Consider the following 15,762-nt stretch of genomic DNA (forward strand, 5'->3'; position numbering starts at 1 on the left):
CAGTTTTCTAGTGAATGGAGTCCAGCAAAGCAGTGCTGTGAGAGCTTTTTCAGCTTTCACCATTTATTACCTCACCAATATCACTGTCTGAATCTGGCCGTCACTTTGCCTAAGGCTTGTAATTAACAAAGTGACTCACTAAAACACGTTCAACCTTGCTGAGCATTTTTCCGGTACGTAAATATGACAAAAGAAAATGCTAGCAAAGTTATTCACGTTAATAATTGTGCTTGCATTCGTGTTAATGACAGAGTCAGATAAATAAATTAAAAATTGGCTATGACAAGGCTGCGCTTTTCAGTGCATACTGCTAACAGAGCCATAAAGCGTGCTCTGACTACTGTTATTTCTACATGGGGCCCGACAAACTCGACGATGGCTGCCTGAATGAGCATTTTGGGCCTCAATAAGCTAATGATGTTTTATATTTATTCTCTTATTCTCATTACTTGTGTGAGCCAGATAACCAAAATAAACAATGCAACCACATGAATGTGCTTTGGCGTGCAATCTGCTAACAGTGGCTGTCAGTTTCGTGTTGACTACTGGTATCGCAGCTGCACTGCCTATGACAAGGCTGTGATTTTCAGTGCATACTGCTAACAGAGCCATAAAGCGTGCTCTGACTACTCTTATTTCAACATGGGGCCCGTCAAACTCAACGATGGCTGCCTGAATGAGCATTTTGGGCCTCAATAAGCTAATGATGCTTTATATTCATTCTCTTATTCTCATTACTTGTGTGAGCCAGATAACCAAAATAAACAATGCTACCACATGAATGTGCTTTGGCGTGCAAGCTGCTAACAGTGGCTGTCAGTTTCGTGTTGACTACTGGTATCGCAGCAGCACTGGCTATGACATGACTGCGATTTCCAGTGCATACTGCTAACAGAGCCATAAAGCGTGCTCTGACTACTCTTATTTCAACATGGGGCCCGTCAAACTCGACGATGGCTGTCTGAATGAGCATTTTGGGCCTCAATAAGCTAATGATGCTTTATATTTATTCTCTTATTCTCATTACTTGTGTGAGCCAGATAACCAAAATAAACAATGCAACCACATGAATGTGCTTTGGCGTGCAAGCTGCTAACAATGGCTGTCAGTTTCGTGTTGACTACTGGTATCGTAGCAGCACTGGCTATGAAATGACTGCGATTTCCAGTGCAGACTGCTAACAGAGCCATAAAGCGTGCTCTGACTACTGTTATTTCAACATGGGGCCCGTCAAACTAGATGGTGGCTGCCTGAATGAGCATTTTGAGCCCGCCAAAGATAATCAGAGTTAACAGTTGTGTTTCAATTCAGATATACCAGCATTTAAACATGTTTCTATGCCACTTCTTAAATCAAGCACAATGTGTGCTGGGCGTTGCTTATCAGAATTGAGCTTCTATTATAAGGAATACGCCATAAATGGAACTGCTTATTTATTTCAGAGGTCACGGAATGGATGGTTGTCTGTTGCGAACCAACGGGAAAAATTTTGGTAGCCCTAATAAAGGCCGTTCTTTCGTTAAAAGAAGCCGTTATGCTTCGCCGAGTGGCTCAATGCCAGACAGCTCGCAGTCGGAGTCACTTTCTTCAGTGTCATCTTCACCCAGCTGGATGATGATGTGTTGAATGTGCTCACTCCCAGATGTGTCAAGTCTGAACTTTGCCTCCAAGTCCATCACGTGCTGAATGCTCTTCGCCCAGTCTTCCGCCGCTACGTGCTTGATTCTCTCCCTCAAGATGGCGTCGACCGTGGACAGCTTGAAGTCTCTGTTGTCCGCAGCGATGCCATTTTTGACCTTGGCCCAAACAAGCTCAATGGGATTAAATTCGCAGTGGTACGGCGGGAGCCTGAGTACAATGTAACCGGCACTTACAGCTGCATTGTCTACGATGTAGCTCAGAAAGCGTGACTTTACAGATGCCACCAGCTCAAGCAGCTGCTTCTTTATCATCCTTTCAGCGTAGGTGATCTTGCTTGTGAGCCACTCCTGTATCTTCTCCTTCTTCCAGGCCGTGGTTGGCAATTTCTCTTCTCGCCGGCTATGGTAAGGTGCATTGTCTAAAACAATGACGCTACCAGCTGGCAACTTCTGCAGAACGCCATTAAACCAGCCTTAAAAGCGATTGCCGTCCATTTCCTCGTGGTAGTCGCCTGTCTTTTGGCCTCGGAATACATCCAAGCAGCCGTCGACGAAGCCATCCTCGCTGCCGATGTATCAGGCGCTGACCTTTCCCAGAAGGTTGTTTTAGACCCGTCGTTAGGCCATTTGCTCGAGCGAACAGGCGTCCGCGCTTCTGCACCACGGTGTCTGTCCACACGATCGACCGAGTGTGTCCCGCCGTCACCCATGTCTCGTCCAGGTAGAAGATCTTTCGGCCTTCCGCTCAGTAGCGCTCCACGTCACGGAGGTAGCGATTCTGCCAATCGGTGATGTCATCCCGGTCGATAAGCAGCGAGTTGCGGCTTCTCTTTTCGTTCTTGAAGCCGATCTCGGCAAGCAGGCGACGCACAGTCCACCGCTTTAGTGATGGGAGTTCCATACGTTCCGAGAACTCGGTAGTGATCTTCTCGACCGTCTGTATCTCGTTGCGGCGAAAGAAATCGTGCACACATGACCTCAGCGCGCACAACGTGAAGCTGTCAAACTTCGCGCTGCGTCTTCTCTTCTCCGCATTGCGTGGGCGCTTTCGGGACGGCGTCGTCAGTTTTCCACCCGAAAAATGCGAAGCTTTAACTTCCTTCCTCACCCTGAACACAGTTCTTTCGCTGACACCGACCATGTCAGCGACAAACTTGCTCGTCTCCTCTACGCTGCGTTCAGGCTCCCTGTTACGCCAAAACGTGTAGCAGTGGAGGATCATGTTGCGTGAATCGCTGTTCAGGATGCGGCCGCTCTTCCTCTTGCCGAGGCTCCTTGGTGGTGTGATCATCGATGCGACACAAGGCTCGTTCGGCAACAAAGGCTCGCGTTCCGATGTCACCTCGCTGTGCTCCATGGCGGAAAAGAGGTACGGAATGCCGTGCGCGAACGTGCGTGAACTCACGAGATTGTAGGTTCGCAACCGCAAAAAAAAAAGAAACAAGTAGCAATTGAAAAATAAGCCTCACACATTAAAAAAATAAGCTTGTGAAAACACACAAAAAGTACATATGAATCCTATGCTATTGAGCCAGACTGTTTTGTAATTACACGCCCGGTGCCGTCGATCTCGCTCCGTAGCAGACGATGCAGAGCGTTGTAGAAGGCACAGAGTTACTTTTCTCTCGCGATCCGGCATGTGCTGAAGCATTTGCATCATGACATTTTTACTAAACCACTCATCAAGATACACAAATCTTGTTTATACAGAGAAATACGCGTTTTAGAAGCAGTCACAATTTTTTGAGCGGGACTATATCTTTAGTCGCGGAGGCAATTGGCTGCTGCACTTCGGTCATCTGGGCGGGTCATCTCTCGTCATCTCTCCTGTCTTCTAAAGTTGTACCCGACTATAGAGTCAGATCACAAAGCAGTCTATGCAGACGTGGCGGCGTACACTGAACCTAGCATCTTTGTTGCAGACGCCCTTGACCACAATTTTCAACTACTGACGAGTGTTTCACTCCGGGCTGAGGATCCTGCCGCGGCGGAAGCCTCCGCCATCGCCCTTGCCATAAGGCATTGTGATCTGGCAGACAAATCAGCTCACATAATAACAGACTCGAAGCGAGCCTGTCAATATTATATTACAGGGAGAGTCCCAAAAATGACAGCGGCTCTACTCATACCGTCAGGCCTCTCACCTACACTTCAACGCCCCCATAACATTAGTTGGACCCCGGGCCATTCAGGTCTTGAAGGCAATGAGGCGGCAAACGATCTAGCTCGTGAGCTAACAAACCGAGCGGATCTTTGCCCGTACCTCACCCCTCTACCATCAAACTATGGGGAACGGCTGCAGATGCTTAGATTAGATCGTAGAATATATCCCCCTCCCCATATTAAACTCACCACAGAAGAAGCCACATTTTGGAGGTGAATACAAATGAATACCTTCCCTAACCTGTACTTGTACAGCTTCATTCACCCTTCCAAATACCGCCCCTTCTGTCCATGGTGCGGCGAAAAGCCTACGCTGTTTCACATTTCCTGGAATTGTCCCCAAAAACCACCTCATCTAAAAATATTACAGACATCATACGAGCAGTGGGAGGCAGCGCTGACCAGCAATGGTCTGGAGGACCAGTGTCGCATCATCAGACTGGTCCAGGCATCCGTCCAAGCCACCGGAGTCCTGAACTGAGGAGTCCGCCTACCTGACTCGTAGAACACTTCAATGCAATAATAAATGTTTTACCGTATTTACTCGCATAATGCTCGCACTCGCGTAATGCTCGCACCCCCATTGGCTATCAAAAATAGGAAACTTTTTTTTTCCCCGCATAATCATCGCACCCCCAAAATTACTGCCGCGAGCCGTCTGGATGGATGGATGGATACGGCTGAAACCTTTAAATCGGGCGGTGGCTCAAGCCACCTAGCCATGTCTTGTGAAATTTTACTCCTGTCTTGCTTTTAGCCACCAATCAGATAACCTTCGCTTGGTTACTTCTAACCTCTTAAAATCCACTTTCCCTCACTATCCCTAAACCCCAATGCCTTGGGTTAAGTCAGCCCCGCTGCTTTCCACTGTAGGGTGAAGCCCTTTACAGAAAAGTATCAAGTGTTCAGCCATTTCCTCCTCCTCTCCGCCAGCAATGCACAAAGTGTCTATCTCATGGTACCTGACTCTATACGTCTTAGTCCGCAAAACTCCAGTCCTGGCCTCAAACAACAAAGAGCTTCCCCTACAATTATCATAGATATTTTCTTTGACAATTTCCTGTTTAAAGGTCCGGTATGTTCCCAGTGCCGATTTCGTCAGCATCCCTGTTTCCACAGAGCTCTCTCTGTTTCTTTAACCTTTTTCTTAACCGATAATTGCTGATTTGCCCCCTTACTGCTGTCCAGATATTTCCTTGTCAATTTTCTAGTTCGCTTTCTCCATTTCGTGTCAACATTCTTTATATACAGGTATCTGAAAACTTTCCTAGCCCACTGCTTTTCCTCTATCTTTCTCAATCGTTCCTCAAATGCTACCTTACTGCTAGCCTCTCTGCTCTCGAAAGACGCCCATCCCATATCACCCTGTACCCCCTGATTTGGTGTATTGCCATGTGCTCCCAAAGCTAACCTCCCTACTCCCCGTTGTTTAATTTCTAGCCTTGCTTGAACATCTGGCCTCATACACAGGACCGCATTACCGAAGGTCAGGCTAGGGACCATCACCCCTTTCCAGATCCCTCTTACCACCTTATACCTATTGTAATTCCACAGTGCCCTATTTTTCATGACAGCTGCATTCCTACTAGCTTTATTCATTACATATTTTTCATGCTCTGTCAGATACTCAGCACTGCTATTTATCCACACCCCAAGGTACTTGTATTCATTCACTACTTTTAGCACGAACTCCTGTATTCTATGCTCGCCACCCTCTTCATTAAATATCACGACTGCAGATTTTTCCTTACTATACTTGAAGCCTAATCTATCTCCCTCTGTACTGCATATGTCTAACAACTTCTGCAGGTCTTCCCTGTTGTCAGCCATTATCACTATATCGTCCGCGTATATTAGTCCCGGTAATGTCTGTTTAATCCATTCCCCTTGCTTGAAAAAAAGATAGGTTGAAGCCTAGTCCGCTCCCCTCTAGCTTGGTCTCCAACCCTTGCAGGTACAACATGAACAACAAAGGGGACAGAGGACATCCTTGCCTAAGCCCCCGCTGTATCTCTAGAGGCCCCAATACATTTTTTTCCCATTTTATGAGCACTCTGTTACCTCTATATATACCGTTTAAAAGATTAATTACTCCATTTTCCACATCCAATGTGCCCAGTATGTCCCACAAATGCTCCTGAGTAACGTTGTCATAGGCTCCCCTAATATCCAGAAATGCTAGCCATAAGGGCCTGTGTTCCTTTTCCGCAATTTCTATACACTGTGTCAATGAAAATAGATTGTCCTCCAACCTCCTTTGTTTCCGGAACCCATTCTGTAGTTCCCCTAACACCCCCTTGTTTTCCACCCAAGCCTGCATTCTATCCTTTATAATCTGCATCACCACCCTGCAAACCACAGATGTCACTGTTATGGGACGATAGTTACTTACGTCTGCTTTGTCCCCCTTTCCCTTATACAGTGTTGTGCGTTTTTATCGTGAAGACTTTAAAAAGTTTCCCCGCCTCAACCGCTGGCTCATTTGCCGTGAAACTGCACACAGAGCTTACATATTATGGTAACTTTTGTATCGTAGCAAGTTTGACAACGGTACTTACTTAGTTGAGCCGTGCATGATGCGAAAACGCAATCGTCTACGTAGAGATCGGCGAACCAAACCCCGCAGACGACGTTTTTTTGCTGAGCTGCGGCAGTGGCGCCATCTGTTTTTGGCAGTCGAAAGTGTCACGACAAAGCCGCCTAGGCGAGTGTTTCGAGAAGCGCGGCCCTTTGAATATGCCGTTCCGGCCGTTTCGACTGCTTCAACTGAAGCGCTTGCAACAGTTTCGGCTAATTGAGCGGAAAAAATATCAGAACAACAGATTTAAAGAGGCTTTACCTTTCAAAAAATATTGTTTGCAACGCTCGTCTCGGCGACCTTGTCGTGACGTTTTCTACTGCCGAAAACAGATGGTGCCACTGCCGCCCTTCAGCGAAAAAGCGTCGTCTGCGCGTTTTGGTTGCCGATCTCTACGTAGACGGTTACGTTTTCGCATCATGCACGGCTCAACTAAGTAAGTACCGTTGTCAAACTTGCTACGATACAAAAGTTACCATAATACGCAAGCTCTGTGTGCAGTTTCACGGTAAATGAGCCAGCGGTTGAGGCGGGGAAATTTGTTTAAGTGTTCACGATAAAAACGCACAACACTGTATATCATATTTATTCTACTTAATCGCCATTCATCGGGGACTTTCTCATCCACTATCATTTTGTTCACTACCTGTATTAATGTTTGCTTGGATTTTGGTCCTAACTTCTTTATCAACATAATCGGGATACCATCTGGTCCTGTTGATGTGCCACTAGGAACCTTCTTCTCTGCCCTTTGCCACTCTCCTTGCTCAAGTGAAGCTATTGCTGTAACCGGTCTATCCTCCTTCGATAAATTATGTACCACGTGCTTTGCTGAAAATTTTTCCGTCATCCTTGTTCCTATGTGTTTTATTGCTTCATCCCCTTCTAGTCGAATACCCTCATCTGTAACAATAAACCTTTGTTCTAGCCTAGTTTTATTACTCATTGCATTTAGATGTTTCCAGAATTTTTGGGCTGCTTTTCTATCCTTTTTATTTACTTTTGACATTCATTGGGCCCCCTTTCTTCTAATTTTCTCATTAATCAAATAGGATGCGTCCCTTCTACACTTTATGAAGGTATCCCATTTTCTGTCTACTTCGGGTTTTGGTTCCCCCCTCTTCTTGGAATATCTGTGTTCCCTGGACGCTTCCTTGCGCTTCTCTATTGCCCTCTTGACCTCCTCATCCCACCAACTCTTGAGTTTGCATCTTTTCCCTTTTAGCTTTACTCGCACCTTAGCTAGCTCTAGCTCCAGTAATCGAGTTAATTTGGTATAAGTCCATTCTGTCTCACTATCCTCAAAAATTACTTTCTCGATTTGTTTGGCTGCTGCTTCCAATTGCTTTTCTGAGTAAAAATTCCCCCCTGATTGTTCATCTCGCTTCAGTCCTACATTGCTTTTTCTTCTGAAGCTCAACTTGATACACTTGTGGTCACTACCTAGACTTCTGGAACCATCTTCATCTATGTTCATTACCCCTAGCGATCGCCATCTATTGACTGCGGCCGCAACTAACTGCCATGGTTGGGCGCGCGTGCTACTAGGCGGCGGTACTGTGCTATCATCCGCTGCCACCGCCGCTACCGCTCATCCACTCACCACCGCTACGCCATTTCGCAAAGGTGTCTCCAGCTCTCCGGTGTCTCGTAGGCCTCGTTTGCCTTGTTTGTGTGTTGCACCGTGCTCTTTGTGCCGCTTCGCCATGGGCACTACGCAAGCTACACAGCTGCTTTTAAGCTAAAAGCTATTGTGTATGCGTTGGAACATGGCAAACGCGCCGGCAGCAGACACTTCGGCGTCAACGAGTTTTGCGTCCGGTATTGGAGACGGCAGCACGATGAACTCAAGACGACTGGTAAGACGCGCCGGGCCTTCCGTGGACCGAAGACTGGGAAATTTCCTGCCGTCGAATCCTCTTTACTAAAATATATCAAGGCTCGACGAGCGGATGGGTGTGCTGTGTCGATTGATTTGATACGGAACCAGGCGCTCGTAATCACAAGAAAGGAGGGCATCCCGGTGCAAAACTTCCGCGCTAGTAACGGGTGGGCCACACGATTTATGCGGCGCAATGGACTCTCGCTCAGGAGGCGAACGACGCTTTGCCAGCGCCTGCCCGCAGCCTATGAAGAGAAAATAGTGGACTTTCATCGATTCGTTATCAGGATCCGGCAGGAGAAAAACTGCTTGCTCTCCCAGATAGGGAACGCAGACCAAACTCCGCTGAATTTCGATATGCCCAGCAGCAGGACAGTCGAACAGACAGGCGCTCGGACTGTGCACGTCAGGACTACAGGTGCCGAAAAACAGAGGTGCACGGTCATGCTAGGCGTGACGGCGGACGGGCGGAAGCTCCCACCGTACGTCATTTTCAAGTGGAAGACCCTCCCGAAAGGAAATCTCCCCCCTGGTATACACGTGCGCGTCCAAAAAAAGGGGTGGATGACCGTGGACCTTATGGTGGACTGGTTGAAGACTGTGTGGGGGCGGCGACCGGGAGCGCTTCTTTTTCCATCGCTCCTCGTGCTTGATAGCTTTCGGGGCCATCTTCAAGAGTCGGTTCGGGCGAAGTTCAAGGAACTGCGCACGGACTTGGCTGTTATACCCGGCGGCCTCACATCAATGCTACAGCCTCTTGACGTATCTTTGAACAAGCCATTTAAAGATAACGTCCGGAGGCTGTACGCAGAATGGATGGCCGAAGGTGAACATGCTGTGATGCCGGGCGGCAAGATCAAAAGACCGTCCGTGGAGCTGCTGTGCAGCTGGGTATCAGAGGCATGGGGGATGATTGATGTAAACATGGTGGCCAGAAGCTTCAAGAAAACAGGAATTTCGAACGCCCTGGATGCGACCGAGGACCACCTGGTGTGGGACGACGAAGAAGCATCGGAAGATGAAGAAACCATCGATTCCAGTGTCGACACGGACTCTGATGAAGAGTAGAATTGCCTGCAGGACGTACGCAACGCGAGTAGTGACGGCGAGGTTGCGCGCAGCAAATAAAGTGCTTTAGCAGCTTGAGCTTACGTTCACCCTGTACTTTCATAACGAAGGTAAGTTACGCTTGAAAGTAATGTTTTCGTTATATTTACAATTGTGGACCTGACAGTCCTGATCTTGCACCCATTCATCTTTGCATTTAACACTCCGAAACATTTGCTTGAAAATTTTCCCCGCATAATTATCGCACCCCCCAACTTCGCGTTGATTTTCAGGGAAAAAAAGAGCGAGGATTACCCAAGTAAATACGGTATCTCTCTCCCATTTGTCCTTTATCAATGCACTTTTGACGAGTTGCGTGATTTTTTAATCGTATCTGTAAAAAGCTCTGTATATGTCATATTTTTTCACTTAGTGCACACATGGCACACATGGCATGACAACTATACCAAGGTCGTAGTGGGTTGGGCCTCCGAGCAATATCGGGAATTGCATCCAGTATGCCTAGTTCATGGCATTTTTCTTCAAAGCGGAAGAGCATGACTGAATGGGTGCAAATGGTGACACCATGGCCAAACCCTTGTGGCACTTAGCACATTCGTTGTCTCCCTCTCCAGCACTATAGACCGTTTACAGCACGCGATTCTTCCGTTTGAGACCAGATGACGACACAGGCGCGCTAGGAACACGGCACCATTACGGGCCTCGTAAGTCGCCAGCGTGTATGCCTCGACACAGCAGTTGAAATAACGCAGGTGGCTGCCGAATGTGTTCTTTCAATGAATATGTGAAAAAGCAGAGGGAATACGTAGTGTATTGTGGATTGCAAGAATTGAGATGGAGAGTTAAAGGTGCGGGATGAGATCATTTGCGATCATCACGGAACTAAATACAAGGACGCACTGCCCCTGTCGAGCCCGTTCGGCATGCACCTTTCCAAACAGGTGACCATAACACACGTTTGCCAGCACTGGATAGCCAATACAGGAAGAAAGGTTTTGATCTTGGAAAATCTTCGAGGGCAAGTGCCCAACAAAGCCGCATGAACAAGCTGTTCTGCCACCGAAACCGTCACTTGTGCTTTCAGATGCTGTGCAGTTGCGTCCGCGTGTGTAGCGAGACCCCATTGCTCGTAAGTTAAGGTGTGCGGCCATTAGAAACAGGAGCACCCGAGGACGAATTAGGAACGGCAAAGAAAGATGACTTACGCTCTTACATACTGATACTGCAGATTATGCAGTGCACGCTGCTCGAGCGAACAACGCTTACCGTCAGTCCGTGTATTATATGACGTCGATCGTGCTACTGTTGAATTTCGCTCCAAGTAGCACGGTTTTCGTGGACCATATTCATAATAAAGCATTTGCGTTACGGCTGGTGTGCTGGGTGGTTGTCACTTCCTCGCGGTTCATGCGAGACAGTCACTAAAAGCGACTCCGCAGGCCAGCGCTCAGAGTGAAGCTGATTACTTACCACCAACGAGCCGTCGAGCATTTTCATGCCCGTATATTGAGCGTGGAGCGTACCACAATTTTATATGTGAGGCCGACATAATTGTGAACTTCATGTAGTATTAACTTGTTTCCATGCGCACGTTCTAACAATAATATCGCGGAATCCTTCAAACCAATTGCACGGGAGCTCGTGAAGACTGCTTTATGCATGGTACTGCTACCATGATAGTTAGCATTTCTGTGCCTATTTATTTTTGTGGCCTTTCTGTGTTTAAAACCAGTAGAAAATATTTTCGGTTTCCTAAGCACCGCTAATAGGTTGTAAACAAATGCATACGATGTGCATGCGAGCGTTTTAGAGCGGTTTCTGCATGCATGTACACAACACGACAACGATCTGCGAGCATTAAACCTTGCCGTTTAAGACAATAACAATAAAAACATTCAGCAAAGCTTTTGGCGGATGCAAGGACAAGCATTCAGGCGATCCATCCCTTGGCCCGAAGTGGGAGAGCTGAGCGGCTCTCCGCGACATGAAGCCCGATCACATTTTCACCCCTCAAGCGATCAAATTAGGGCTCTCGCATGTCCTTCGAAGCTTTGGCCAAACCACAGTGTCGTCTGCCCACTCTTTTACAACCGTATCAGCGAAACACTGCCTGTCAAAACCGAACCATCGGGCGCAGCAGCCGTCGCGAAGAGGCGCACGCCCAGCAGTCGGGAGGCGTGTAATGGCAGCGTGATCGCATGATCAAAGATGGCAGCCCCCATGATACGGCGTTGTAAAGCCTGTACACAATACCTGTTTTCCAGTCAGTGTGCTAACACACACCCTCTGTCTTTAACAAAACACGACCGCCTCCAAATACTCTGTGGTATTTAGGCAGCCTTTTTGACTCCGCCCGTGGAAGGCAGTTCAGTTTTATAATGGGGCTCACTTGATTCGTTTAGATTATATGGGCTTCTTTTAAATTTGGTTTCATGCCGTCCAATTACGGACAATTTTGAATGTAATGCACATGGCACTTTAGACACCTGGAGCAATACAACTACTGCAGTGTTGCAGGTGACCTTAAGGCACACTGGCCAAAAGGAAGTGAGGCAGACCCACCCGGCTTCCTGCTGCAGGAGGTGAGGTGGCAAGCTGAGTGACTGCAGCGTCCCCGTGGAGACTGCCACACTCTGTGCCAGCAGTGGAAGGACCCGCACTGTCAGGGCTGCACACCTGGCCAGGTCCAGGTTTCTCAGTGGGTGAGCCACGGCTAAGGCCACCAGCTGCTCATCATTCAGTGGCCGGCCTGCTGGGACCCGCAGCCACTCCAGGCGCGTGCGGTCCGGGGCCAACATGAGCAGCTCAATCAGGGAACACCAGGTGGCACTGTCGCCTGCACCTACCATTCCTTGATATATAGCAGAGGTGCCCAAGTGCCATTCTCTGGCAGGCACAAACAAAAACTGTGGGTAGCTTGAGGCTAGCCTAAGTGCACTGTTCACAACTAAAAACCTAGCACAAGCAACAAGGCTATGCTGGATGAAAGAGGCTACACAATTCAAAGCAGGCAAATGTGACAAACTCAGTTTTGCAAATGAGGAGTGATGGCCTTATGGGTGCTTTAGGAAGATGTGCATTAGGCCGTGGCCAGCGAAGCGCAACAGCACGGCCATATTCCTCAAGTCCAGCAACAAGGGGCTGCACACCAGCTACCATGGCAACTGATGATGCGACTAACTTGAATGCAGTTTTCATAGTACTGCTGGTGCTGTGCATATCTGCAGCTTGTCATTATGCCTGTGACCATTTGCCACAGCACTCACCGCTTGTCTTCAGCTGTGTTACTACCGCCTGGCATGCTCTATGCAAGTTTCCCCATCACTGTAAAGGCAAGTCTGTCATGGCATTCGTCACTCCGTTCCCTTTTTCATGCGCTCTTGTTGGTGTGCTGGTACCACATGTCTACCACTTGTTCTCAGTGCTGGGCAGCCACATGCACACATCAAGGCTTTGCATGCGCTAATGAGACTTCAGTGTGATAACCCATGCAATACAGTGCATCAGCCCACTGTCACGTATCAGCCTCCTTTTAATTCCAACAAAGTAACTGTCTTCTTTGGGCTGCCCACAGCCAGCTGTAAGTGGCTCTAAACTATTTTAGGCAAGTGCTGAATGCAAAAAAAGGGGTTATTTGGCAAAACCATGTATAGCTACAATACCCCGAGCCCACTAATCACAGCGAGACCGTCTGAAAAATCAGACACTAACCGACAATGTCGTCCTCTGCAGCCAGCTTCATCAGGCGCTCACACAGTGGCGCCGGCAGCCTGAGCTCTGAACCTGCAGCCACAAGCCGCGACAGCTGCTGCAAGCACCTCCGACCAGCCAGGTCGACAAGCCGGTCAGCCGTGTAGGGCTCCCAAACGGTTGGGAAGCCAGGAAGCCGCGGCTCCATGCTTGTGCTCAGCAAAGGACGCTGCTGTGGAGTGGTTCAGCCTCAGCGGCACAGGACGCCCACTGCTGACACCATGCAGATGACCTGCACAGCAAAAATTTGCTTGTTGCAGCCCACTTGACACAGCGGCAACTCTAGAGGGCTTCCCACCTATCTTCCCCTCGTGGACTGTGTGCCCCACAGCAGTACCACACACAAGGGTGACTTTTTAAAACCAATCTGCTCACTCTCAAACCTCAAGTCACATGCAAGCAATGACACTAGGCTACAATAAAATATTTTGTGGTGAACCAGTAGCTAAAGCATTTTGCAACTGAGCTCAAACATATCAATTATAGCAGCTTGGGTTACTTCAGCTCCAGCTCAAAGTAAAAGTATTCAGCATACCTACAGAACAAAACAGTCAATGATTAACAACATGTGGCTGAACATGCTCATGTGAGCAAACTTTGTGTCACAACTCAAGTGCTTCCAAACACGCGCTTTGGCCAGAAAGCAAGTAGAATTCTAAATGTGTCATTTAGGAATGGGTGCATTGTCTGCTTGCTTCGAGTACCCAAAGCTACCTGTGTATACCAAAAGAATACTGCTTCATCATATGTCACTGGTGCAAACCTTTTAAAGGGACATTGGGAACAAATGCAAGTTTCCCTGCATAGACACATTACCAAGTTCTAATGACAAAGAGGCTACTTTTACTGAAACCAGAGCTTTTAAGCTAGAAAAGGCGATTTAAATAGAGGCATAGCTCCCATATGCCTTTTAGCGGTGATGTCAATTCTGCTGTTTGTGGATCTCCAAGGCTAGGCCACATCACCATACAGCCGCCGCAGTGGCTCAGTGGTTATGGTGCTCAGCTGCTGACCCGAAAGACACGGGTTCAATCCCGGCAGCGGCAGTCGCATTTCAATGAAGATGAAATGCTAGAGCCCTGTGTACTGCGCGATGTCAGTGCACGTTAAAGAACCCCAGGTGGTACAAATTTCCGGAGCCCTTCATTATGGCATCCCTCATAGCCTGTGTTGCTTTGGGACGTTGAACCCCCATAAACCTAAACATCACCATATACTTCCTGCCAGTGATTACAGAGTCCTTCCAATCGTCAACATCATGAGCTTGAATCATGCAGTAGGAAATTATATTTTTAACTCCACATTACTCAGCAATGAATCATTTGCTACCAAACAAATGTCAGCAGAATGAATGAATGAATAAAATTATTTTTGAGCAAAAAAAAATAGTGAGTCCAGGAACCCATTGGAGACGGCCACCTGTTTCGCCTGTTGCAGCAGTGCCTTCTGGTCCTCCAGGCGTGAGGTGGTCAAGCATCCCTTCCCATTGCTCGATTGTGGGTTTCTGATGATCACTAGCTCCTGATTTTTTTGGCATGCCCACACCATATGAAATATATTCAAGTATTCCTCACAAAATATACATTTATCTGAATATAACGTGGAATGTATCTTTTGCAGAAGGCTGATGTGTGGGTATGTATTAGTTTGTAGTTTGTATAACACTACTTTTTCCTCCTTAGCAAATTCTTTGTGAGGATGCTGTGAGGATGTTAATAATAATAATAATAATTGGTTTTTGGGGAAAGGAAATGGCACAGTATCTGTCTCACATCTTGTTGGACACCTGAACTGTGGTGCCTAAGGGAAGGGATTAAGGAGGGAGTGAGAGAAGAAAGGGGTGTCATAGTGGAGGGCTTGACCAGCACTGGGGAAAGTCTGTTGTTTGCGCTGTTTTCAAATATGAACTTCAACTAACTGGCCCAACTTTCGGTGTTACTTATCTTTAACATGCATTGATGTCTGACGTCGCATAGCACATGGGCGCCTTAGCGTTTCGCCTCCATCGAAACACAGCCGCCGCGGTTTGGTTTGAACCCGGGTACTCCGGATCAGTAGCCGAGCGCCCTAACCGATATCAGAGGTAAGCCATTGTTTAAGTCATGCAACGACTGCTAAGCACGCAATCAACACCGTTCGGTGCAGTGGTACTTTGCATCGAGGGTCGTGGCGGTGTAAATTCCTGCCAGGCAGTACTGAGAAGAACTTGTCGGGCTAGTTCGTTCATATAACAGATAGTAGCTCCAGATGCTTTGAAAGCCAGTTGTTACTCGTTCAAAGAAAGAACTGCGCGTGAACGAGACATGGACGGTGACTGCGTTCGTGTTTGTCTTTGCCTCTTCACCATCCGTGTCTCGTTCGCGCAGTTATTTTTTTGAATCAGTAATGACTGGCTTTCAAAGCTTTGTGTCAATGCACGACATACATCGCGGGGAGCTACTGGAATCTATGATCATGCTCGCACAGTGCGACTGGGATCCTGATTCACCGACTATGTGTGACGCCTGAGGAAACTACTTTAAAGGGAAGCTGAAACGGTTTTCAAATTGCATGAAACGCTGTTGTTGGGAAGAAGGAACTTTGAAAATCATGTGTAAATTTTTTTCTCGATTTTGCTTGCAAAATAAGCCGCAATCGCTTGTTAAAAACCCGCCGCCGACACGCCCTCTTCGCTTCCGGAA

The 15,762-nt window shown here is 47.7% G+C and overlaps 1 protein-coding gene across 4 annotated transcripts in view; it reads right to left on the bottom strand.

The window, feature by feature from the left end:
* LOC144116192 (protein zer-1 homolog) overlaps positions 1-15,762 on the bottom strand; it is a 145,494-nt gene that overhangs the window by 117,238 nt on the left and 12,494 nt on the right. For 2 of the 4 annotated variants that reach the window (XM_077650919.1, XM_077650917.1), the window contains exons 2-3: positions 13,043-13,313; positions 11,894-12,173 (exon numbers count right to left, since the gene is read on the bottom strand). In XM_077650919.1, coding sequence (XP_077507045.1) covers positions 11,894-12,173; positions 13,043-13,229 — 467 coding nt within the window. In that variant the 5' untranslated portion in view covers positions 13,230-13,313. The remainder of the gene's footprint in view (positions 1-11,893; positions 12,174-13,042; positions 13,314-15,762) is intronic. The other 2 variants (XM_077650920.1, XM_077650918.1) reach the window with 1 other exon arrangement.

Source organism: Amblyomma americanum, chromosome 1 (genome assembly GCF_052857255.1).
Source record: "Amblyomma americanum isolate KBUSLIRL-KWMA chromosome 1, ASM5285725v1, whole genome shotgun sequence".
NCBI lineage: Eukaryota > Metazoa > Arthropoda > Arachnida > Ixodida > Ixodidae > Amblyomma > Amblyomma americanum.